Here is a 26,711-nt window from a genome sequence, read left to right on the forward strand (position 1 = left end):
TAGCCAACTTTAATTAGACGTTTGATTACATAAATATAGGCTAAACGCCAGTCATGTTTGATAAATATAATGAAGGACAAACGTTAACGTCTAAAAAGGCTTGATTCTGTCGGCATACTTAAGGCACGGTTCATTCACATAGGAGAGAAATGGCAGTGCCTGTTGCGCACCGCCCATTGGAATCAGAGTTGAGGCGATCAGCATTTTGAAACACTTTAACCATAAACTTAATTGTTTGTCATTTTATAAAGGCACGTCTATCTTATCTTGTTTCAAAGTAGTCTAGCCAAAAAACCGACCATTGAAATGTTGATGTAATTATTACTGCCGTGAGCGTATTTCTGCAGTTATAATGTGAAGAAATAAGATTATCAACATTTTTAAGCTAAAACGTTCTGATCGGTTGCATCAGCCTCATTGCTTTTTTACATTTATTTTTGTATTAACAGTGGTTGCATGAATTTGGGATCTACCGTCCCACAACTGTCCCAGAATCTGTTTTGAACTGTGCAAGACATATTTTTTTTTTATTGTCTCCGGGACGACTAGATGCCCTTAATTTCAAGCCGCCTCGAGATAAATATATATTTCTCGCACAGAACGACAAGCTGAGCAATAGAGTAGGTAACCTATTCTATGGGGGAACAGTACATTGACATAGGCCAGTGATTTTGCTGTTCGTTTCTCGTCTTGTTGGCTGAAGAGAGATAAATGTGGACAGTTCTTCCATCATCTTCAAAGTGTGCCTCGGAATTCCATAAGAAGGACGCACGCCGTTGTATTCCCGATGTGTCGGTCTTCACTTGTACTTCGGAGCTGTGAGAAGGAGCTGATCACGTGACCGGCATTGGCTAATAAGAATTGAGATCTGAGAAAGCCATGTGAGTGAGAGGTGCTTCTGAGCACGGCGATTGGTAGCCAGGGGAAGGGAATTTTAATTATTATATTCAGCCGAAGGGCGCAACGGCCACAAGGCATGGCTTTTTGGTGGGGGGCATTATGGACACACAAGGGGGAATCAAAGGCCATGCTGCCGTGAAATTCGCGGCCTGGACCTACCCGAATTAGTCCAAAAATAAATACTTCTTTAATTTTCTGTAGGGAAAGGTTACTCCACACTAACCTGTGTTCATGATGACATGGGTGGTCTCGGACGTCACTTGTGAACACACACTGCCTCCCATCCTCTTGGCAAACTTTTTCACCATCGACTGGAGAGAAAGTGGAAAAATCTGTCATCAGTAAGCAAACTCGAGACTCAAGTGCCACAGAAGTACAACCAGTATCTTATAAGGTAGATTAAAGTTATATTAAAACCTAATAACATCAATTATTATCACACATTAAACACCTGGAACGTGTGAATTGACATACTAGGATGTGTCACAGAAACATTTACCTGTTCAGGTGCACTGAGTCCTGATGCTACCAGCACCAACTTGACCCCAGCGGGTTCCCGCAGTGGAGTGTGTGTTGATGGGTGTGTGTTGGCAGGCTGGATGACCCCCGGGGTATCCTGGACCTCCAGCCCAGCTGAGGGAGCATTGGTCCCGCTGCGCACTCTGACCACTGACGACACCTGGTTGGGCCTCGCTCTCATGCTGCTCCTTAGGCTCCGTCCTGACTGTCTGCCAAGCCGCCCCGCTGATGTAGACACGCAAATACATTCATATACTACAAAATAACACTAATCAATCGAAACCGTGAACTAACAAACATGTAATACTACTATGGACGTGTACAAAACAGATTTGCTATGACCTCCGTACGGCAACGACGGTACAGGGACAAAGTAGAGTCGCAATTCAACAGCTCAGACACAATCACAATCACGGATTATAAAGGGAAAGCCAGCCATGTCATGGACACCGTTGCCTCGTTCCCGGACAAGCTAAACACCTACTTCGCCCGCTTCCAGGAAAAACAACACCTAGCCGCCGACGTGGGCTCCCGCCGCTCACGAGGACTATATGTGCTCCCGATCTCCATGGCCGACGTGAGTAAGGAGTTCAAGTGCATTAACCCTCACTAGGTTACCAGCCCAGAAGGCATCCCAAATCGCATCATCAGAGCATGTGCAGACCAGCTGGCCAGTGTGTTTATGGGACATAGTCAATCTCTCCCTATCCCAGTCTGTTGCCCCACTTCAAAATGTCCACTAGTGATGCACCGATATGACATTTTTGTCCAATACCGATATCCAATATTTTCCTTGCTAAAAAAATAAAAAACTATACTGATACCCCATATTTAAAATTTTAGCAGCCTTTTAAGCATTCTAGTACAGTTAAATAGTTAACACCCACACAAACGCAGCAGTCTAAGGCACTGCATTTCAGTGCAAGAGGCATCACTACAGTCCCTGGTTTGAATCCAGGCTGTATCACATCCGGCCGTGATTGGGAGTCCCATAGGGCGGCGCACAATTGGCCCAGCGTCGTCCGGGTTTGGTCGGGGTAGGCTGTCATTGTAAATAAGAATTTATTCTTAACTGACTTACCTAGTTAAATAAAGGTTACACGCGCACACACACTGACGAAAAAGTTATTTTGTTGGCATTTACGTATGTCCCCATTACCAGTAAAATATAATCAAAACCAATTTCTTTCACTGTTTCGTTGTTCATTTGTTCATTCTCAACCAGGATTTCTATGGAATGCCGTTTGGGTCTTGCGTGTCAAATAACACACTATTTGGCGTGTAAATAACACATAACACGTTATATAGGTATGCACGTCAGCTTTGACATTGGTTTTGCACATCGGCGTTAAACTTGATACGTTCACCAATATATATCGTGCATCCCTAAACATAAGCATTTTGCTGCACCTGCGATAAAATCTGCAAAACTGTACGCGACAAATAAACTTTGATTTGATGCAAGTTCATGGCAACACACAAACACTCTTAGATTAAGACAGAGATGAGTATTCTCTATACTACTATGGCTTTTGACTCTGTATTTTCTCGCCTCCTTCTCAAAACGCATTGGAGAAAAATTTGGGAAGGACCTTGGACCTTCTCCAAAATGATTTTTGGTCTTATTAGTCTAATGTCATTGCAGTAGCCACTGGATCCGTGGACTTACCCCCAGTCCCTCCAGGTCCCTCATGTTGGGTGCGGCAGGGCGTGGTGGGGGTGGGCCCAAGGCCCTCACAGTCTCCAAGACCAGGGGGCGGTGAGGCTGCATTTCCCCCAATGTTTTGGGCACTTTCCCTACGGGAGAAGAAGAGAGAACATCAGACTATGTGGAAAGTTTTTGGGCAAGAGCAGCCACAGCAAAGAACCACAAGGAAGAGACACTGACAGATATACATTTAATTAATAAAATTGTGGTTGACAGTCATGACTAAAAGCTTAATTAACCCTTGTGATTAAAAATGGAATATAACCTAGTGAAGCAAGATACAATTGCTTCTCTTGTTCTTGGTTTGGTGAATCAAAAAATATGCAATAGAAACTTACTCAGGGACATTTTGATCAGGATAAGTTAATGCAGCAACTTGACAGAACTCCTGTATTTAAATGACTAGTGGCTAGATGATAGAGGTCCCAGGTAAAAGACGCCCAAAACGTCATTGCAACCCATTCCTTACAATTTCACCAATGTCTCCAGACATGCACAGTAAAATAGAGGCCAGCAAAACTTGTCTCATATGATCCCAGTCTCTCCTCTTTTCCCCCCTCATCCCTCTTTCAGGGCCGGCCCTAGCCTTTTGGTGAGGTGAAATTAGATTTGGTTGGGGGGGCCCCCAACCTGCGGGCAAAACATTTTAGTGGCCCCCCTCTTGTATGATCTAAAGTAAATTTGCTACAATTCTACACATTTTGCCATGGGGAGTAGAGGAAATGTTGCAGTTTTAAAGCAAGCTTTATGCAATTCTACAAATTTTGCCAGGGGCGGAGAGAAGGTTAGCAATTTTATAACAAATTTCATGAAATTCTACTCATTTTGCCATGGGGGAGAGAGAACATTTTTTCATTTTATACAGCTAATTTCCTGCAATTCTACACATTTTGCCATTGGGTGGAGAGAAATGTTTGCTGTTCTAAAGCTAATTTCCTGCAATTCTACACATTTTGCCAAGACTTATGCCAAGTTAATGATATCGGAGTTAGAGTGACTAACAAAATCAATGGGAGCCCGCTGGAGGTCAGGGCCCCTGGGCAAATGCCTGGTCAGGATGTGGCCATGATTACTGCAAGTTTAAATAGCTGGCTAGACTAACTTAGCAATCTAAAAATTGCTAGCTGACATGGCTAATTGAGTGACTGTCATAAGAGGAAAAACTGCTGATACAAAACCAAATTTTGAAGTTGCACCTTGTGTATTCTTCTATTCTAACGCTCAACAGTAAGTTGAGATCGTGACTGAGTTCCGAAAAAAAATGCTTTTATTGAGTCTGGGGCCCCCTAACGGCCGGGGGCCCTAAGCGACTGCTTATTAGGCTTATGCCTGGAGCCGGCCCTGCTCTCTCCCTCCCCCAGAGGACAGCACTTAGAACCCTGGAGATGAGTAAGGAGGGAGAGATAGGGAGATGCAGTCAAGCGGGAGAGATAAATTACCGTGGCAACCCAAGTTTCCCTCTAAGTGCTCCAAATGACAAATAAGATGCAGCCGCTAATTACTTTTTGATTCTCCGCAGCATAAGCAGATTCCGGCTTCATTAGGGAGATTATCCGCCTGTCCTCCGAGATGCATCACCCTCTATCCAAAAAACTGCACCAGGCAGACGCTGAGCTAGCTAAAACAAAGATACTCGCTAACACGAGCTAACTTTCTTGGACTTTCCCCTCAGTCACGGGTTGAGGGAAAGAGCAATTACATGGCAAACACTTAAAATTATTGGTATGTTGAGGATGAAATTCATGCCCTGAAAATGGCTCTGAAGCTGATATAGGTCCCCACTCTGGTTGAAATGAGCATATACTGCCCGAAGGTTACAGCCAACGACACCCACCCCCCTCCATCAGTCGCGCCTCAATAAGTCGCAGATTCAGATAACTTGCTGTTGTGGTGATGGCTCATAAGTAAGCAGCTGGCAATAATAATGCTCCCATCTCATGCTGTGAATAGAAAGTCAACTTCATCTAAGTGCGATTTCCTACATTCTAAACTCGGTGGGGGATGACCCTGTTTTCTGTTGCACTGAGTTCAATTAAAAACGCCCAAATTAGGATTTTTCTAATTGCACAGCCTTAATTTGTGCTACTATGCGATAACACTTATATTTTTCAATAACTCCCACATATTTTATGAAGTAGTAAGCAAAACCTAACCAACAGCACCGGGTTATCAAAGTGATTGTGTAGTGAAGCATTGAATCGGTCATAATTTCATGAAGTCTGTTGTTAATGTGTGGTGCCTTGTTAACCTCTGGCTTTGCTCACCTGCTGGCAGATCTCTTCCTGGTGCCCTGGCCACACGGCAGGGTCGTCTGGAGATCAAGGCCTGCGGAGACTAAACAAACAAAACCAACAAATTCAGGTCAGCTGCCATTCGAAAGCAGACAGCTTTCAAACAATACTGTCAATCAGTCCCCTGCTCGTATTTCTTAAAAAGGTATACCGAACTGAAACCATCTCCTACTCTACACGACAGACAATTTCCACTTCTGTACAATACATTTCTATCTGATCGGTCGGTTATGTTGCACCCTCCTGAACAAAGCCCAGTTCTGTACCTGTGGACCTGTCTGGTTGAAGCAGCGCTGGGGGATATGGGGCCCCGGGGTTAACTTTGGCCTCAGTAGGCTCCTCCTCCTTCTCCTGGAGCGCTTCAGACACCAACGCCATCATTCTCTCCAGCCTTCGCAGCTCCTCCTGCATCGCAACCTTTTGCTGAAGGAGAGAAAGGGAGAACGAGAGAGAGATACATAACTATAGATGAGCGAAGCAGAATGAGGAAAAATATATACAGCAATTGAAAGGGAGAAAATGTCTGATAAAATTGGTGGAGCGCCTGCTTAGTGTGTATGTGTGTACGTACACTACATGACAAAAAGTATGTGGACACCTGCTCGTCGTACATCTCATTCCTAAATCATGGGTATTAATATGGAGTTGGTCCCCCTGTGCTGCTATAACAGCCTCCACTCTTCTGGGAAGGCTTTCCACTAGATGTTGGAACATTGCTGTAGGGACTTGCTTCCATTCAGCCACAAGAGTATTAGTGAGGTCGGGCACTGATGTTGGGCGATTAGGCCTGGCTTGCATTCGGCGTTCCAATTCATCCCAAAGATGTTATATGGGGTTGAGGTCCAGGCACTGTGTAGCTCAGTCAAGTTCTTCCACACCGACCTCGACAAACCATTTCTGTATGGTCCTCGCTTTGTGCACGAGAGCATTGTCATGCTGAAACAGGAAAGGGGCTTGCCACATAGTTGGAAGCACAGAATCGTCTAGAATGTCATTGTATGCTGTAGCATTAAGACTTCCCTTCATTGGAACTAAGGGGCCTAGCCAAAACTATGAAAAATAGCCCCAGACCATTATTCCTCCGACACTAAACTTTACAGTTGGCACTATGCAGTCGGGCAGGTAGCATTCTCCTGGCATCCGCCAAACCCAGATTTGTCCATTGGACTGCCAGATGGTGAAGCGTGATTGATCACTCCAGAGAACGCGTTTCCACTGCTCCAGAGTCCAATGGCGGCGAACTTTACACCACTCCAGCCGACGCTTGGCATTGTGCATGGTGATGTTAGGCTTGTGTGCAGCTGCTCGGCCATGGAAACCCATTTCATGAAGCTCCCGACGAAGGGTTATTGTGCTGACGTTGCTTCCAGAGGCAGTTTGGAACTCTGTAGTGAGTGTTGCAACCGAGGAAAGACGATTTTTACGTGCTAGCACTCGTCTGTGAGCTTGTATTGCCTACCACTTTGTGGCTGAGCCGTTGTTGCTCCTAGACATTGCAACTTCACAATAACACCACTTACAGTTGACCGGGGAAGCTCTAGCAAGGCAGAAATTTGACGAACTGACTTGTTGGAAAGGTGGCATCGTATGACGGTGACACATTGAAAGTCACTGAGCTCTTCAGTATGGGCCATTCTACTGCCAGTGTTTGTCTATGGAGATTGCATGGCGGTGTGCTTGATTTTATACACTTGTCAGCAACTTGTGTGGCTGAAATAACCAAATCCACTCATTTGAAGGGGTGTCCACATACTTCTGTGTGTGTATATATATATATATGTGTGTGTGTATATATATATAATATATATATATATATATATATATATAAAATAGTGTGTGTGTGTGTGTGTGTGTGTGTGTGTGTGTGTGTGTGTGAGAAAGTTCTAACGCATGGGTCGCCTTTACACTGATACGGGTAAACAATAGAAAACGTCCATCAACTAGGAGAGGATGGCGCTAGGCATGTCATTCGACTGGTGGTGACAGAACCAAACATTAAAGATGTATTTTCTGCCATGCAGAGTTGGAGTTGGCAGCGGAAACTTGCTTGAAGCGCTGAACACTTCATCAAAAACAGGTAAAGAGACAGAAGGATGGAGAAGGGGAAGACAGAAAGAGACAGACCAAGAGGTAAAAAAGTTAGGGAGAACACACGCACGCGCACACACACAAAGAGAGATGGAGATAAAGAAACAGAGAGAGAGTAAGTTGGGGTGTAGTCATTTGTCTGAGGGGAAGACCTAGGGTTCAACGGTTCAGGGCAGATATGGAAGACACCCAGCCCCAAAAGGCTTGCAGCCATGCCCCCTAGATGTGTCAGGGCTTTGGCTAAGCTCATTACTCACTGGCCATGACTGAGCATTGAGCCAGAACCATGCAGACCCAGAATGACTACTGGTGAGTGAATCCTCTATGGAGGCCAAGAGATGGGATGTATGATATTATTTTCTAATCGGAGTAACATATACTGTAGGTAGTCAGCATGTAAAAATCACCAAACACATGCGCACAGGCAAGCGTGCATTGGACGCTCGTAGACAGACACACACTTGTCAGTGAGACCCAATGCTCAACTGGCTGTACAGCTGTGAATAAACTCCTCTCCGCTGCCTAAAACCACATAAACCAAACTCCCAATCAAATACAGCAGACAAAGTAGGAGTGCATGAAGATGGATGGGGCAGAAAACGAGAATCATCTCCTCGGCCGCGTTTCCTCAAACTTTAATGAAATGCAATTTAGAAAGATGCTGAGGAGGACATTCCTTACGCGTCCATGTAGTCTGTCTTCCAAGCACTGACAAGCTTGGTGAAGAAAAAATTAATAAATGCAACGTCTGCCATCTATTGGTCATGGCGTGCCAATGCAGCACAAAGCATCCAATACTGCAAACTACAACTGCTTGTGATATAGAGGACCATATTTACATTTGAAAATCATAGCTACATATGTAGCAAAGATGGGTGTGACACGTGTTGAGTATTAAATTAGCTGGAAAATATTGGCAAAAATGCAGAGAAAACATTTATGCTTAGCTGAGATTTAGATATATTAAAAAAAATCTACATCACTACCCCGTGTGAGATTTACACACTAGGGTTTCCTTTTATTAAAAAAATAAATTAAAGTTATAACTACCGTCTAGTAATATATGAAATAACAGGGCGGAGTATAAATACCCTTACCTGAGTGGCAATACACTCGCTTGAAAATTGTGATGATTCCTGTGTCAGGCCAGTGTCACCTGCCATTCCTTCAGCTGAAAGATCAGAAACATTTGAAAATGCATTTGCGCATTTCATGTTTCAGTCTCAGTTCAATCACAGGTAATAAGATTAATATAATAAGGCCTCAAATTTACTCACCTTCTTCTGGTGTTCCAAACAGGTCCACAGATACCTGACTGGTGGTGACCCATTCGGGACTGGGGCACATGAGAGGACTGCTCTCTCGCTGCCCATCTTCAGCTGCAGCACAGGTACCATCACCAGCCTCCCCGTAGCTTCCTTGGTCCCTGGCATGGTCTTTGAGCAATGTGACGGATTCCTCCTCCTCCTCCTCCTCAGCGGTTGGTGGACAAGCCGAAGATCTGAAAATTTGTGCAAGGGAAGGCAGTTCCTCTTCCTCTCCACTGCAGTCAGACTCCGAGGAAGACTCCAGTCTCTGAGCCATCCTCCGCTTTAGGGTGCACTTGATGGGAGAGTGCAAGCTGACCACACCACTTCCTTTAGTCCTCTCTGCCTCTTGGATAACTACTGATTGGATAATTGGAAGGTCATCTGGAGTTAAGGAGGACTCTGTATTGGCCATGTTTCCAGTCATGTTCTCTGGCCACGTTTTGTTTGGCTCCACTGCCGTCTCTGATCCAACACTGTGGCTACTCTCCAGTTCTGTTGGACTTTTCATCATGCTGCCCTCCACTTTGTATGGCTGCTGACCTTTAGGAACTCTAAGTTGCTTTGAAGCTACAGGTGTCGGATCTGGTAGATCTTCCTTAGTGGCGCTAAAAGCTGGAAAGAGCAGACCAGAACCCACAGCTTGGTGGGGAGATTCCATTTGGCTTTTTGTGACTTTGTTGGGACTGAGGGCACTTTTTGAGCTGTTGCCAGAAAGCCTGGACAGAATCTGTTTCTGGGTCTTCCCATTGGTATCAGGGTTCGAAGACTCCACTAAATCCTGAGGTGGTCTGGTAAGAATGGATTTTCTGAGCCTTTTACAATTCCTCTGTGCTTTTTCTTGTGAAATATTGTTGGGGGAACTTGAAGGTGGGCTCAAATCACTACAGCAAGAATGTTCAAATATTGTCCTTTTCTCAGATTCCTGTTGGACTGTGGGACACTCCGTTGTCCTTGAAAATCCCTGCCCATTTCCTGCTTCCATATCTGTGCCGACATGTTTGTTCTCTTGAGTCTTTGTAAGAGTTGTATTTTCCTTGTTGGACCAGAAGGAACTCCTCTTGATATTTGGACTACCAAGGTGGAAGGACTTCCTTTTGGTGGCTTTGAAGCTCTTCACCAGTTGCTCAGTGTCCAGCTCACTGTCATTCCTGTCATCCTCCTCCAGATCAATGCATTTGGCCTGGCTGGCTGACGTCTCTTGTGGTACATTTGATCTCAAGTCATCGAATGGTTTGATAACCGGATTACTTTGGTTTACACTCTCAGGCACGGCACATGAGACACTTGCCTCTGGGGTACTAATTGAACTTGGTACCATAGTCACTGAACAAGCAATATCAGCATGACAAGGAATTCCTGTAAGTGGGACTTCAACAATAGACTCCTCAATTGGGTTCACTTTCTGTGCCTCAATCATTTCACAGGATCTTTTCTCGCTAGAGTCCAAGTTCTCAATACCTCCCATTTCTTCATCTAAAACACATCCGTTTTTCCTTACAGACTTTTCTGTATTTTGGTTCTGCAAACAAGTCACATTATCCCTGTCAGTGTTGGCTTTCGCCTCCTCTGATTGCTGCATCTTGTTGCAGTCTGAATCAAGAACAACAACCTTTGTGGATGTTGCAGTGCCGATCTTCTTGTTACTCCCTTGTACTTCCTCTGTGAAGAGCTGAAGCCTCCGACTCCTCCTGGTTCTCCTCATGATCGGGCTTCCTGGGTCCTCACTGCTAGGGTAACTCTCAATCTGAACCTCGGTCTGGCCTGACGGTCTGCTCTTAGGTATCTTAGGGTCACTTCCACCCTCTCCGACACCCACAAGGACTAAGGATTTGGCTGCCTTGCTCTTCTCCACCTTGATGTTTTCCCCTTTTTTCTTAGCAGGCTTTTTTTGCTCGTTATTCTCAGACTTTACTTTCCCTTGTAAATCCCCGTCAACACCCTGCCACCTACCGTGCATCTTTTTATTTGACTTCCTCCCAGGTTCCCGTAGTGGCACATCAAACACAGGACTGTCCTCTACATCTTCATTGTCTTTGTTGTCACCATCTGGCAACTCATCAAGCTCTTCTCCTTGCTTGTCAGAGCTATTAGAATTCAGCTCCCCAGTCAGGTCAATCAACTTATTTTCTTCAGTATCTTTAGGGTGTTCATTGGGAGAATCATCTTGTGGTTCTGTCATCTCTGGTCGGTCATCCATAACACTGTCTTCATTCTCCTCAGATCTTGGTCTCTTGACAAAGTCAGCAGGTATCAGTTTATTTCTCATCCTCCTTTTGGCAATCTTCTTCAGGATCGGGAGTTCCTCAGCTGGACAGGGTGGTGGAGGCTCTGTGATCGCTCTATTCTGTGGTGAAAAACTGCGGTTCCCTCTTCGATCCCGTTTGTAAACAGCCCCAAATACCAGCTCCTCAAGACATTTGCCACGCTCTTCTCTCTTTGGACTCTCGTCCTTATTTCTGAGGTTATCCTCTAAGGGTGAGGAGGCGGAACAACTTCCTGCCAAAGAAACTGAGTCATCGGAGCCCTCTGTGTTTTTCTCCTTCTCAGAGTTTACTTCTGTTGAGGAATTATTCATGAGCCACTCAGAGACTTTCTCTAGACTTTTCTTCTGATTCTGGTCAATCATTTCGGTCAAGGACTCTCTTTTGTTATTCCTCGAAGATCGTCTGACAGGTTGGTTTCCGACCTTTTCAGGACGGCATGGTGGATCTTGAGGATGAGTGGTTATCTTTTTCCCAAGCTTTTGGGGTCGTGAAGGAGCTCTTTCAACAACCTTAGGTATTTCTGCCTCTAATGCTGCCTTCCGTTTTTCTGTGGTGGAGGTAGCTTTAGAGTCATCGGTATCCTTTTCAGTGGCTGGAGGTATGTCACCTAGGCCGCTGTCAAACCCCTCGTCCGAAATGACAGGGCAAGAATCTTCAAGACCCATGAGCTTTGCAAAGCCATCCTTGGCTGAAGAGAGAGGCATGACGGTGACTAACACAAGACTCATAATAATCATATGCTCAAATAATCATGTGAAAAGCATGCTTTTAAAAAGACACATTCTAATGAATGAAATATACCCTATTATTTTGAATGACTTATTCTTATTAATCTACTAATACAGCTGTCCATCAATAACGCTATTAAGGAATAGTTTACAGGAAAATTGACAACACACCATAGCCAAATTAAATCTCTCACCTGCTATAGTTGACGAGCAGGACATTGGAAACTCATGATCCTCGCCATCAGCACGGTCAGTAGCCCACACGTCATCAGATGAGACATCATGGATGTTTTTCTTCTGCACAGTCTCTGTGACACTGTTTAGAAGAGAAAGGAAAAAGGAAGGAAATGTTGAAATAAATACTAATTCATTTGAAAAATATGCAGGAGTGACAACAGATAGAAAAATACTTATTGTAAGTAAATGTACAACGTCTTTATTGAAACTAGCTCTATAATTGTTTTCAGTGCTAATGTTCTTACCTCATATGTCTCCTCATCTGGGACATTCCAGTGAAGTCTGAAATTTTTTTTACAGTCAAACTAAGTCATCATTATCAAAATTCTAGCACATCTCAAACATGACTTATAGTAACATGTTTTGGTGATAGAAGCTAAACGATGAGGCTCACAGTTTGTGCAGGTGTCATGTTCATAGGCCTGGACCATATTCTGCAATCCCTCTGCCAATTTCTGAAACCCAGGGCTCTCCTGCAAACTCCTGCACACAGACAACAGGGTCAAATAACACAATTGACCCAACTGTAAATCACACGTAGTCACTAGTTACCAGAAAACAAAGTCTGATTCATTATGGCAAAATAATTCAAAGCATTGTGATCTTTTGAGAAGTACAGCATAGTACAATTTTCATTTGAAAACATATCTCTGACACATTTACTCTCATAATGAATGCAATTCAGGAGGGGGGGGGGGGTATTCCTCTACAGTCAATACGGCATACCTTTTTGTGATCTTTGTCTTACAAACTGGACAGTTGGCCTCCTTTCTCCTACTGCTGTCCAAAAGCTTCATTATACAAAACCTAATTCATGGAGAGAGCAACAACTGTGAGTGATTGTACAACGTAAAAACAATGCCAGGTTAGTGGGAGATGTCAATGCGTAATACTGTCATTGAAAATAAACGTTAAAAATCACTTACAAACATTCACCTACACTACATAATGAACCAGCAGTAAAGTTTATTTGGACCACAGCAAAGAAAGTGAGAGCTTACTTACTTGCAAAACTGGTGGTCACACTTAGTAGACACAGGTGTGCTCATCAATTCCAAACTACATGGAACGGAGAGCATAGAGCAGAAGAACAAACTATGAACAGGATCATAATTGCCTACTTCCTGCTGCTTATCAGACAACAATTGATTTCAACATAAAGTAGAAACAGCCTGCATACTAAACAGTAAACTACCACCAAAAGTATATGTAACATCAACACACCTTACAATACAGTAATCTTCTACAGATGGCTAACATTATTCTGCTGTCACACTCACCATATTGGACACTGCAAGATCTCCCAGATGACAGAGATCCCCCGTCTGACATCTTCAGCCTTCGGGGATTTCATGGTGTTCATTTTCTCATGTGCAGCACAACTGTAGCCAAGTAATGGGTGATTTCATTACTTTCTGACCATCCTGACAACAAAAATAATTTGAGCTTTTCCTAGCAAGTTGATTTCCTAGCTATCTATGTTCCCACTAGCTGCTGTTATCATCACTGGTGTATTTAGTACAGTAGCCTTGCTCCGTATTGTATAGGGTTGCACAAAAACAGTCCGCAGGAAGCCAGAAGTTAAATTAAATTTCAAGTTAGTGTTCCCGGTGGGCAAAACAAAAGTCCTGCACGCGCACCATATGTGGACCAAAAAAGGACAAATTTGTGGGGGAATTTTATTTTGACATGAGGTAAGCAGAGAGGAACTGGGTCTACAACAGACCCACGTTTAGAGTCTGTTGAATAATACATTCCTTAGATATTTTGTCTCAAATTCCCCCATCATATTGGCACTAAGTTGAAATATATATATATTTTTACTTCTGGATTTCCGCTGACTGTTTTTGTACAACCCAATAGGGAGCAACGCTAGCGTATGTAAATACACCCACGTTGCTAAAAGCAGCTAAGGCCTGACAGATTTCATTGTGCCATCTTCATCGGAATTTTGCCCCACTACTGTAGTAATCACTACAATTGCACTAGAATTGTGTATTTTTTTTATTACTTGACATTTTTTGTATGTTTTAGTATTTTCGCGTTAATAATACCTGTGTTCTCTTTTGTATGATGTAACAATGTAAATTGTTGATTTGTATTTTGAATAATAAATAAAAAATATTAAATCTTGCCCCACTACTGAACTGACAAGTAGCAAAGATTTTTATAACTAAACCAAGATAGACCACAGCCCGTCGTTTCAAATTAGAACAAATGAGTCATAGTGGGCAGAAAAAGCAAGGAATTCGGCAGAGCCAAGCAGGAGCTAGCGAGATCCTATTGGCGCGTTCTATCAAAATTAGCATTTTTCTGTGAGGCAACGCCTAGTCTGATGTGCGCGTGTGCAATAACTCAATTCAACTTTGCACTCCTAAACAAATACTTTTTTAATATACTTTGGTAAAGTCTAAAAAACGTTGTAATATTTGTAACTCAATAAGGAAGAGAGCCTGTCTCTTGTCTGAGATCAAGCTAGCTTGCAGAGCTGCTAACTAGCTAAAATATAGGCTAAAGATGCCACTGTAGCTAGCGACCTCCACTTAATAATTATCACAACAAAAAACATCATTGCCATCAAACTTAAAACGGGAGGCAACAGTCATAATAGACTTGTCTTAACAGCCAATGTGTATTATTTAACATTATTTCTAATACAGTACTCACTTACAAGAATGAGTAATTGTTTACACGTTGCTAGCTATTCCATAAAGGCACTGAAAACCACACATTTCCTATTTTTCTGTGGTTTAGTCACTCTGGCTGGACTGAAGAAAACGCAAATTCAAAGTATGCGGCGTCCGTCTCGCAACGGACAATTCAACCGCAAGGGTGGAATTGTGATTCCACTCAGTTGTGGACGTCCCAATTTAAATGAATATCTGGCGCAACGTAATGCAGTGCCTATAATGAATGAACTAGGCATTAGACGTTCAGAACGTGTTAGCTATATATAAATAATTATGCTCAAATTGAAAAATCATTAAACTAAATAATGACGTTTCTATCATCCTAATCCAGGTGAAGATTACATCTCACATTCCAGAGTTCGAATTTGTGTAAACAAGACTGCATGGGATTTCTGTTTTTGCAACTCTCTGCAGCCAATGGCTATGTCCACTCCAGGTATAATTCCGGGAGCCACTTGTGGATTTGACAGGTCTAATGCCGCGTTCAAAACAACTGGGAACTCGGAAAAATACGAGGTCAAATTATGACATCAGTGATCTTCAGGCCAGAAAGTCGGAGCAGTAAAAATAGGCCAGAGTTCCCGGGTTGGATGACCATTCAAAACGATTATTCCCAGTCGGAGCTCGTTTTCTTCCAAGTTCCCAGTTGTTTTGAACGTGCCATAAACGGTTCCACCTCCAACACGTCAAAAACAACCCCTATGCTGATGTTGGCTAAAGAAGCAGATCTGATTTAATCGAGCCCTACATTCCTACTAGTTAGTGTTGTAACGTTAACTAATAGCAATCTATTGTTATTCGTAAAGAGTTGATACAATTTGCCAAATATATAAAAAATATTAAGACTAGTGTGTCAGTGTCCTTGCATGCTAGCTTGCTAACAACAACTGCAGGCCGGGCACTAACGTTACACAATGTTGTTGCTGTGGCTAGCTAGCGCCAATTACGCAACTTGAGTTTGAGTGGAGACAGGCATAATAATGTAATGAATGACGAGACTGTTTGATTTCAATAAGATCACCAATAGAGCAAATACATATTATGACACTACACCTGACACAAATACTGAGTGAATGAAGAAAATAGTAAAACTTTACAGTACTTTTGTATCTTGCTTCTCTCCTGGATTCAGTTTAGTTTTCCCGCAACTATTTTGGCGCGTGACAACAACCCTTCCCGTTGAAGAATGACAACTTCCTTTCGCGAGCAATCTTAAAGGCGTCATATCCGTTAAAAACAACAATAAAGTCCTATGGTAAGAAAACTATTAAAGTCATGTCAAATAAAGATATATTTTGATATACTTAACTCTTTCTGTTGTTGAAATATAAATAAATATGAGACTTTGCTACTGACACTGTGTTGTTTTCAACCGCCGAGTTAGTACCGTATTTTAGCCAGCTAGCTACTGTTAGCTAACATTAGCCCAATCATGTTCTAAATGAGCCTAACATTATTTCTTATAGTCCAAGGTCGGACCGTACATGTTCTGTTTAAAGGCGAATTGGCTCTGGAAGCCAGAATGTAAACGTTAATCGATTTTCAATTGCGGTACAGTTCTATAAATACCTCTACTTCCATATCACATCAAAAATAATATCACAGTTGTACATTGTTTTAACCGGTTTTAACGCAGTTCCTGCCGATAATACTTGTCAATGACAACATTGCATGGATGTATTCATTTCGCTGATTCTATTGCAAAAAGTTTCTTAAACGGAACGAAACTGGGATGGGACCTACCTGAATTTGTCAAAAAGAACTGAGGTTCTACTGAAGTTTTGCATCTCTTTGGACTAATGATTACACCCCACGTTTGTGGCGTCCTCTTCCCTTTACATACAGGTGTTCGGAGACGCAGATAGTTTATTAACACATATAGTCAGTCCACTGTCTGTTTTCCGTCAACAAACGCTGTAACATGGAAATATGGCCGTGTGGTAACCCTAACGCTATATAGGTGTAGTCTTTTACCTTTTGTTTTTTGACATTTATTTCTCGCTGATATGAAAGGTATGTAGCTTATGTTTCCAAAACAGTACTGCAAGCGATGCATGTTAATGTTTAGAGCAAGCATCGGGGTTCTTAACAAAATTCACCCCGTCAGTAGATACTGTCGTCAATAGGCGATAAAGTAGTTGGCGTCTATGAATGGGGTAAGCTAAACTGTGCTAGCAAAACCACCAGTCACGAGTAGTCTGCCCGCAGGCTAACACTGTTAATTCTGTTTCCAGTGTTGCTATGGAGGGCTCCAAGTCCTCTAGTACCACCATGCAGGTCAGCTTCGTGTGTCAGCGCTGCAGTCAGCCTCTAAAGCTGGATACATCCTTCAATGTGCTCGACCGTGTCACCATCCAGGAACTTATTGGTATGTTTACCAGAGTGTATGTTTGAGAGAGCGTGGGTGTGTGCACATGCTTTGGAGAGAGCTACAGAGGAAGAGACGGAGATCAGCGTTGTGAGTCTGTGTCTTCTGTCCCATCAGCTCCTCTGGTCACAGTGACACCAAGCAAGCAGACAGAAAGCAATGAGGCAGAAAGTGCTCCAGAGGTGAGACACTGGGTTGGTTCAATCCAATGGAAAGATGGTTTTGAAACCAGGTTTCACAGCAATATCGTTCATAGAAATTGAGTTTAGAACACCTGAAAGGGTTCTGATTTTCCTCTCTTCCTTCAGGAAACCTTTGTGGAAACAAAGCAAGATGGCGTCTCAAGAAAATACATCCCTCCTGCAAGGTAGCATCATGTCTGACTTACTACCTTCCAATCTGCTTGGCCTACACAGTGTAATGCCCTGCTCGCAACTTGAACTATCATACCCTCTAGGTCTAGGATGATGCCTACATAGTTTCGTGTGTGTGTGTGTATGTGTGTGTGCGCGTGCATAGGATGATGTCCACAGAGAGTGCCAACAGCTTCACTCTGATTGGAGAAGCGTCGGACGGAGGCACCATGGAGAACCTCAGTCGGAGGCTGAAGGTGACCAGCGATCTGTTTGACATCATGTCAGGTCAGACCGACGTAGACCACCCGCTGTGCGAGGAGTGTACAGACACCCTGCTAGACCACCTGGACACGCAGCTCAACATCACAGAGAACGAGTGCCAGAACTACAAGTGAGTAGTCATACACTGCAACTACACTAACATTACAGAACTAGTGGGTAGTCAAAGTGTACTACACTATGTAACACACAGCAGGATTTGCCCTAGAAATATTTTCTTAGGCAGGGAGACCCACTCGGTCTTAGTTTACACCAATATTTTGTTGCCTGGAGCAATATTGTGTGTCAAAAGAGGATCACTTATTTGCATGCATGAATCATTTGTGTGGATATGAGAGTGTTTTTGATGCCTGTGTATGTGTAGGGCAATTTTGTTGTTCACGTTCGATTGATGTGCGCACATCCCGGTGTGGTGACACTGATGGTTTCTCAGAACTGGTGGCTTGATAGGTGGCAGGTAGCCCCGGGGTTAGAGCGTTGGGCCAGTAACCGAATGGTTGCTGGATCGAATCCCCGAGCTTTCCCTGAGCAAGGCAGTTAACCCACTGTTCCCCTGGTGCCGAGAGACGTGGATGTCGATTATGGCAGCCTACACCCCTCTGATTCACATTTCAGTTGAACGCATTCAGTTGACTAGGTATCCCCCTTTCCCTTCTACGGCTGTGGCTAGCTAGATTGAGAATTTACTTAGCAGGTTATTATAATTTACGTAGCAGGTTAGGAGAATTATGTTAATAAAAGGGTTAGGCTAAAATGCTGTACTCCCATCTAGCCACAACCGTAGAAGCCATCAATCCAGAGAAACCATCAGATAGCTAATGTTGAAGTAGGGACCTTGACAAACTTAACAGTGAGCGAGTGAAAACACAGAAGACCGAGGGCTATAGCTATGTAAAACAAGTTATCTTATTTTTCTGGCTTTATCCAGCTCTATTTGTGATATTTTATCTTGCCTCGCTGGCTTGCTAGGTGATCGATCCTCTGACATCTGCGACGTTGTGGACGATAACATCTGAATTCGCGTTCGTTAACTTGCACGTGCTGCATTTGAAGTTGCATGTGCTTGTATCCACTGCTAGGTAAACAGAGGTTTCTGATGACGAACTGTGCACGCAACTTTACATGACGTGCCCGGGAAAGGGGTCTATGTTTGTTTCGTGTTTTTCATGTGTCTTTTTCTTTGTCTGTGAGCGTGTGTGTGTTTTCCTTGTCTGACTACGGTGTGCATCCTCTACTAGGAACTGCCTGGAACTGCTGTCCCAGCTGAAGGAGGAGGAGGAGGACAGCCTGTTGCTGGAGCTCCAGAAACTGGGCGAGGAGGAGTCGTCACTGGTGGGGGAGCTGGAGGCGGTGGAAGAGCAGAGGGCTGCCGTGGCCGAGGACCTGGTCCAGGGACGCAGCCACTCCCAGCAGCTAGACACTGAGGAACTGCAGTGAGTCCTGGCTGTCTGTCCTCCACCTCTGAGGAATTTTGGCTGTTGTATTTCTAAGTTCAAAGCACTTTGGCTGTGGCGGCTGTCATCCTGTCTCACACGGGTTAGAGCGTAAAATTAGCTTTGGAAGTCCGCTGTCTCAACATTATGCACTTAGTAAAGAAATGAATGGGACACCGGTCACCCTACTTGGAACTCACATTTTGAGATTGTATAACGCAGGGTTTCAAAAACTTGTTCCTCGAGACTCCAAGGGGGTGCTCATTTTGGTTTTTGGCCTAGCGCTACACAGCCTAATCAACTAATTATCAAGCTTTGATAATTTGAATCAACCATGTAGTGTTATGGCAAACTCCAAAACGTGCACCTCTTGTGAACCTGAGGACCAAGTTTGGGAAACACTGGTATATTGCAAGACAGGAGAATGGGATGAGGAAAAAGAGGGAGACACCAAATCAACACCGCCGCCTATGCACAATATAATTCAATTTCACGAATGAATCCCTTATCCTCCCCTGGCCTGTGTGAGTGATGTGTGTCTGTGTGCTCCAGGTACCAGAAGGAGTACAGTGAGTTCAAGCGGCAGCAGCTGGAGCTGGATGACGAGCTGAAGAGTGTGGACAACCAGATGCGATACTGCCAGATCCAACTGGACCGCCTGAAGAAGACCAACGTCTTCAACGCCACCTTCCACATCTGGTAAGGACACATACTCCGACGCATTACAGACGCTTATACATGCACTAAAATACACAGACGTGCACAAACAAACACACACATTAATTATTGACCCAATGTATGTCAGTTTAGCGACTTAATCTCTGTTTGAAGTGGTGGCGTTTGCATGCTAGCGTTTAGAATGAACGGCTGCCTCTTGTCTCTCACCCCTCATCTTGTCTTCACATAGAATTTTGAATGGCATCTTTTACATTGATAGGTTTTAGTGCTTATAATAACTTTGTCTCTGGTCCCCAGGCACAGTGGCCAGTTTGGCACCATCAATAACTTCCGTCTGGGCCGACTACCCAGTGTCCCCGTCGAGTGGAACGAGATCAACGCCGCCTGGGGTCAGACCGTGCTACTGCTCCACGCCCTCGCCAACAAGATGGGGCTACGCTTCCAGAGGTCAGACATGACACACACACAAGGAGAACCTCTCTCTCTATAGACACCCTTCTACGCCATGTAATATGTTCAATTGCCAAAGAAGTAACTGTATTTTAATCAGATATTTTATCATATCCAAATAAACATGATACATTGTACAATATGTCATTTAAAATAATGTAAAACATCTTGCTGGATTTCTTGAACCTCTCTCTCTCTATAGATACCGCCTGGTCCCATATGGAAACCACTCTTACCTGGAGTCACTTACAGACAAGTCCAAGGTAATGCTTGTTACCAGCAAGTGAGGTCTCACACTAAAAGGCACAGGAACACACTTTCTGCTGGCGACTATATGGAGACAAGCTATATATATGAGCTGTGGGGAAAAAAATAGTGAACTATCCTTTTTAATATTATTTTGCAATACTCATAAGACTGGCCCAAGTCAACCCCACCCCAGTGAATAGGCCATGTTGTATATGGTACATTCCACTCGCTCTCTCTCTCTTCTTGTGTGTGTAGGAGCTACCACTGTATTGTTCAGGGGGCCTGCGCTTCTTCTGGGACAACAAGTTTGACCATGCCATGGTGGCCTTCCTGGACTGTGTGCAGCAGTTCAAGGAGGAGGTGGAGAAGGGAGACACGGGATTCTGCCTGCCCTACAGGTTAGTCAACTAGTCCAGCAGACATCATTGAATTGTAATCATCTATGGATTATGCCGAGAATCCAAGGATTAAGCTGTCAAAAGCTGACCAACTTCAGTTATTTGTGTAAATTTGGTAAGTTATACAACTAAAATAATTAGTTCCTTTCTTCATTTTTCCAATTCATGAAAAAAATCACTCCTTGTCCTATTCAGATTTGACAAATACGTTCCCTTGTTTCTTAATATGTCATTTATTCTATTTTCCTGCACTAGTAACACATCTGACAGAATGATTTACATGAGTATTTGGATTTGATTTTATTGAGGTGTTTTATACAGGTGTTTCTGTAGATTTGAGGAACTGCTGAACACTGTTGGTTTAGACGTTTCTGGATACAATACTGCCTCCTAGTAGTACTGCCTCTTATTGGAACCCTCACAGATTCCAAGGTAGAAGTCCTCATTTGGGCAGCTGGTGGTTTATCAGTCACTGTATGTCTGTCTGTTCAATCCAAAATACAAAAGAGCGACAGACTCAGGTCCCTTGGTGCATCACACCACGGATCGCTTCACGTAGCCAGCCAGTACAGTGCCTTTGAGACGGTGCTTGGTGGAGTCATAGACCCCTCGTCTAGAGCTCTTGGAGGAGAGCTTGGCACAGATCTCGCTGTGTTTCTCCAGGCGACTAGGATCAAAGCACCGGCCGCAGTGCTCACACTGCTTCAGCTTGGAGTTGGCTGCACTCATCCCAAATCGACGTTTCAACACCACCTGAATGAATGGATGTTATCAGATGGGACAAATAATGGGCAGCTGGGAAACAAAGACAACATATACAATATGTACAAACCAGATGAGGCTGGTGGGAGGAGCTCATTGTAATGGGCTCATTGTAATGGCTGGAATAGAACAAAAGGAACGGTATCACACACATCAATCACATGGAAACCACGTTTGATTCCGATCAATTCATTTCATTCCAGCCATTACAACGATCCTATCCTCCTATAACTCCTCCCATCAGCCTCCTCTGATACAAACACACGTGATCACCAACACTACACTAGATCAGCAGGTAGCATGGCTTTGGAATGTCAAGCTACTTTACCTGTCTGTCCTCCTTTTTCTCTTCCATGTTCAAACCCTTCTTGACTTCCTTTGGCTTGCTAACAGTGTATCTTGTGGCTGTCTGCTTCGGCTTACTTGCCACACTGCTTTCTTCTCCATTTCTCCTCACCTCTTTAATCCTTTCTTCCTCTTCTTCGTTATCTCTTATCATCTCCCATACGTCAGAATCCACCTTCATCAGGCAGATCTCCTGGATGAACTTCTCCAACTTTTTTCTCAACCGCACTTTTGCGTTTTTCTCCTCCAAAGCCTGAGCATCCATCTTGGCCCCACTCTTAATCAGTTTCAATTCTTGGGTGACACTGATCAGCTTGGCCTTCATATATGCCATCACCTGCTCAGCCTCTGAGTTAAAGACGTCCCATACCATCTCATCGGGGCATGGCGGTAGATCCTGTACAGTTAGGGTCTGAGTCTTGAACTGAACGTGTTTCTTCACAACCTGCCTTCTATAAGCAGGACGAGGGCTGCCCTCTGGTCTGACTGGCTGGAATGGCTTCTTCTTGGCATCACTGTTTGGCACAGTGACTCTGGCTCTAATGGGAGGCAGTGGCATCTTGGAGACCATATTGGCTCCATGGACTGCCTTCAATGGCTTGGTACTATGGAGGTAGATGTCTTTCACCACGCAGGTTTGATCCCTCTTGGTACGGATGGGTTGCAGTGGCTTCCGGATGGGAGGAACAGTAGCCTTCCCTGACTGCTGAGATGTTGGAGCTACATGCAGTCCTTGACTCTTCCCATTGCAGATGGACCTCTTCTTCTGCAGTACTGGGATTCTGGAGGGAGGATGTGGTTTCTTTTCCACAGCCTTCAAACTGGCAAGTCGCTGCAGAGCACCCTTTCTTTCTTCAGTCAACTCCAGTACTGGGATTCTGGAGGTGTTTAAACTGTTTTGTTTGAGCACTGGAAGCTTCTCAGTGGCCTTGGGTTGAGATGGCAGGGCAGGCTGAAAGGAGTTGCTACTGGCAGCTCCAAGGTTCCCTGTTAAAGCATTATGTTCCTGTAGCGGCTGCAAGAATCTCCTCATCATCAAGGAGATTGACAGTTATATTTTTCTAACCTCGTTCTGCAACTAAGTTTTCGTCTAGTAGCACTTTCTATATTTTATGGTGATCTACTGTGTTAACTATATCTCAGGAGGAATCTTCTAGATTGTCTTGGATACTAGTGTTCTATTTTCAGCAGTTCAAACAGAACATTTGGAATTTATTGATCAGTTGTGACATCATAATTGGTTCACAAATAATGAGACTTCTAGAATCTCACACACTTATGTGGATGTGATGTCATAATAGATCATAATATACTGCCAAAAATGGTGAATGTGACCTACCTGTGTTGAACTGCTTGCCCTCATCTCATATTTAAACATGACACTTTTCTTTGAGGTGAAACATATTACTGTACTCTCTGAATTGTCAATTTAAAGCCAATTTGCCAATTTATTCATTACTAAATTTAGCTAACATAGTTAATTCAGAGATTCTTACCTTTGCCTCGGCAGTCTCGTCCAGATCATCATGGCATTTGTAGTTCTTTATGATAGCCACATTAGGAGCCAATTAGCATTTCATTTTTGGGGGCTAAATACCGGCAAATATATTGATAAGTCACCTTGTCCTACAGATATTTACACGGTTATCGAAACGTCACACAAGGGTAAGCCTACATGAAACACATCCCTAATTTTAAGTGTTTCCAAAATGTTCTATGGGGAAAAACCGATGGTGAAAAAACAGTTGGAACCATTTCCTTGTTTGACCACTATGTTTTATGGGTATTATGACACATACTGTGGTACTCTATTGTACTTACAGAAATAACTGGAGTTGGTCAGCTTTTGACAGCTTAATCCTTTGCCTCCAACTAGTCACTAGCATGAGAAATCTGCAGATGATTTTGTCTTAGCGTCCTGGCCTTAGTTTTTTTTAAATGTGGTGTTAGCAGCTGTAGATGTCTCACCAGTTTCTTTCATACCCCTCAAGAAATAAACACTTGGGGGTTTGAGTTTTAATGCACCTTTTTCTGTTATGGGTCAGGATGGATGTCGAGAAGGGCAAGATTGAGGACACAGGAGGCAGCGGCGGCTCCTACTCCATCAAGACCCAGTTCAACTCAGAGGAGCAGTGGACCAAGGCGCTCAAATTCATGTTGACCAACCTCAAGTGGGGCCTGGCGTGGGTGTCGTCTCAGTTTTACAACCGATAGATGAGGACACACCCTGGGTGTGCCCATTGACCCTTCTAAAACCACCATTTCGTCACAATGTGTGACTCTCAAAAGTTCTTCTTCTACAATGCTCTCCTTGCTTCCCTATGATGTTTTGAGAGGGTGGGGAGAAGACTGGAGGAAGGACTTTTGAGATTCACCACTGGTGTGTGTTCAAATCCAATAAGTCTTGTTTCCTTGTTTGATTTCCATATTGACCGTTTGAAAGGACAAGATTAAAAACTGTTAAATTGTACACATTCAAGTCCACCTAGTCTAGTAGGTGTTATGAAGGGAGCTATCTGAGACTTTTGGAGCACATTCCAGGATTGAGTCCTAATAGTAGCTAAGTAGCTTCTGGTTGTGTCTTTTCCTTCATATGCACATATCTTATGACACTGGATAGGTGAAAGCTGTTGTTTCCAATTGACCTGTTCAATTCTTAAAGATCAGTACACATGAAGGGAATGAGAGAAGGACACGTTGAACTACTGAGATGCAGCACTGGAATGGGTTGTTATGTATCACATGCTTCTTACTTTGCTCCAGAAGCAAAACTGGGGAGTCACGAATCTGATTTTCTGCCTATTTTTCTTAAGTTGGTTTGTGTCTTTGTGGTTCAACTATACTCTAGCCACAGAATAATGTACATTTATGTTTTAATAGTTTTTCTTTTACTGTGCTGACAAGGTAAAATGTTTTAAGTTCAGCATGCGTTGGAACAGCATTGGAACGTTTGCCTTGTCTGTTCTGTCTCCCCACTCGCAGGGTGCACCAAGTGTCTACCGAAAGCTTTGGCGTCAGGATTATGCTGTGCTTTTGTTCATTGGCAAATTCAACAAGGCAATCCTTTTACTACAAGTGACATCTTGGTGTGGATTTAAATGTAGACAAGGAGGCTTGTGGCAGTATTTAATGCCCATATCACTGTATGATTTGGTTTTTCAGGTTCATTACACATATGAACATTCCAATAATGGACCCACACAGAATGCCTTATGTAAAAGGATATTTCCAATTCTAACATTTGTATGAAAAAGGTCATCAAATTGTATAGATGGTAGACTGATTTATTGATTACGTAAGTATTCAACCTCCTGAGTCAATACATGTTAATATCACCTTTGGCAGCGATTACAGCTGAGAGTCTTTCTGGGTAAGTCTCTAAATGCTTTGCACACCAGGATTGCATGTTAGTCTTCAAGCTCTGTCAAGTTGGTTGTTGATCATTGCTTCAAAGCCATTTAAGTCTTGCCATAGAATTTTAAGTCAAAACTAACTGGGGTGCTCTGGAACATTCAATGTCGTCTTGGTAAACAGCTCCAGTGTGTATTTGGCCTTGTGTTTTAGGTTATCGTCCTGCTAAAAGTTGAATATCTCCCAGTGTCTGTAAAGCAGACTGAACCAGGTTTTCCTCTTGGACTTTGCCTGTGCTTAGAGCTATTCTGTTTATTTTCATCATAAACATCCTTGCCGATGACAGGCATGTAGCCACCACCATGCTTGAAAATTTGAAGAGTGGTACTCAGTTATTTGTTGTTGGATTTGCTCCAAATATAACGCTTTGTATTCAGGACATAAAGTCAATTTTATTGCCACATTTTTTGCAGTATTACTTGTGACTTATTGCAAACAGGATGCATGTTTTGGAATATTTTTTACTCTGTACAAACTTATTTTTCACTGTCATTTAGGTTAGTATTGTGGAGTAACTACAATGTAGTTGATCCATCCTCAGTTTTCTATCACAGCCGTTAAACTGTTTTAAAGTCACCGTTGGCCCCAGTGAAATCCCTGAGCGGTTTCCTTCCTCTCCGGCAACTGAATTAGGAAGGACGCCTATATATTGGTACTGACTTGGTATATTGATACACCATCGAAAGTGTAATTAATAACTTTACCATGCTCAAAGGGATATTCTGTTTGTTTTTTTACCCACCAACCAATAGGTGCACTTCTTTGCGAGGCATGGGAAAACCTCCCTGGTCTTTGGTTGAATCTGTGTTTGAAATTCACTGCTCATCTGAGGGACCTTACAATTGTCTGTATGTGTCGGGTACAGAGATGAGATAGTAATTCAAAAATCCTGTTAAACACTTATCAGATGAGTCCATGCAATTTGTGACTTGTTAAGCACATTTTTACTCCTGAACTTCATGCTTGCCATAACAAAGGAATTGAAACTTATTGACACAATACTTTTAATTAATTTGTAAAAATCTCTACAAACATAATTCCACTTTCACATTATGGGGGATTGTGTGTAGGCCAGTGAAACTAAATTTAATCCATACAACAAAATGTGGAAAAAGTCAAGTGGTGTGAATACTTTCTGAAGGCACTTTTAGATTGGCTCTTCAGGCAGTCATTGTGTTGCTAGCCTTGAACGTAGCATGTAGCTCTGTATGACTGTGTATGTTGAAGTATTACCAGTTAGGCTATTC

At 43.3% G+C, this 26,711-nt stretch overlaps 2 protein-coding genes across 4 annotated transcripts in view; one reads left to right on the top strand and one right to left on the bottom strand.

Moving 5' to 3' along the window:
- Positions 1–15,914, bottom strand: part of LOC106579155 (BRCA1 DNA repair associated) — a 48,153-nt gene extending 32,239 nt beyond the window's left edge. Inside the window, exons 1-14 of one of the 2 annotated variants that reach the window (XM_014158759.3) lie at positions 15,838–15,914; positions 13,326–13,427; positions 13,051–13,104; positions 12,772–12,852; positions 12,440–12,528; positions 12,291–12,327; positions 12,003–12,124; positions 8,784–11,768; positions 8,604–8,677; positions 5,685–5,841; positions 5,392–5,461; positions 3,089–3,216; positions 1,400–1,644; positions 1,124–1,211 (exon numbers count right to left, since the gene is read on the bottom strand). In XM_014158759.3, coding sequence (XP_014014234.1) covers positions 1,124–1,211; positions 1,400–1,644; positions 3,089–3,216; positions 5,392–5,461; positions 5,685–5,841; positions 8,604–8,677; positions 8,784–11,768; positions 12,003–12,124; positions 12,291–12,327; positions 12,440–12,528; positions 12,772–12,852; positions 13,051–13,104; positions 13,326–13,408 — 4,213 coding nt within the window. In that variant the 5' untranslated portion in view covers positions 13,409–13,427; positions 15,838–15,914. Of the gene's footprint in view, positions 1–1,123; positions 1,212–1,399; positions 1,645–3,088; positions 3,217–5,391; positions 5,462–5,684; positions 5,842–8,603; positions 8,678–8,783; positions 11,769–12,002; positions 12,125–12,290; positions 12,328–12,439; positions 12,529–12,771; positions 12,853–13,050; positions 13,105–13,325; positions 13,470–15,837 lie in introns of both variants that reach the window. The other variant, XM_014158761.3, reaches the window with a different exon arrangement.
- Positions 15,915–15,966: 52 nt separating this feature from the next.
- Positions 15,967–25,867, top strand: becn1 (beclin 1, autophagy related). 2 transcript variants are annotated; one of them, NM_001139818.1, is given in 11 exon segments: positions 15,967–15,990; positions 16,970–17,103; positions 17,221–17,285; positions 17,412–17,470; positions 17,623–17,850; positions 18,977–19,171; positions 19,724–19,870; positions 20,147–20,296; positions 20,502–20,562; positions 20,804–20,946; positions 24,099–25,867. In NM_001139818.1, coding segments are annotated over 10 exon segments (1,344 nt in total). In that variant the 5' UTR covers positions 15,967–15,990; positions 16,970–16,976; the 3' UTR covers positions 24,268–25,867.
- Positions 25,868–26,711: the final 844 nt, after the last annotated feature.

The sequence above is a fragment of the Salmo salar genome, chromosome 19 (genome assembly GCF_965601325.2).
Source record: "Salmo salar chromosome 19, fSalSal1, whole genome shotgun sequence".
Taxonomy (NCBI): Eukaryota; Metazoa; Chordata; class Actinopteri; order Salmoniformes; family Salmonidae; genus Salmo; species Salmo salar.

Bases quoted from the DNA above. Each gene is read 5' to 3' on its own strand.
- becn1 (XM_014158481.3), top strand. The intron at 19,172-19,723 runs GTGAGTCCTGGC...TGTGTGCTCCAG, and splicing joins CTAGACACTGAGGAACTGCA to GTACCAGAAGGAGTACAGTG. The intron at 19,871-20,146 runs GTAAGGACACAT...TCTGGTCCCCAG, and splicing joins AACGCCACCTTCCACATCTG to GCACAGTGGCCAGTTTGGCA.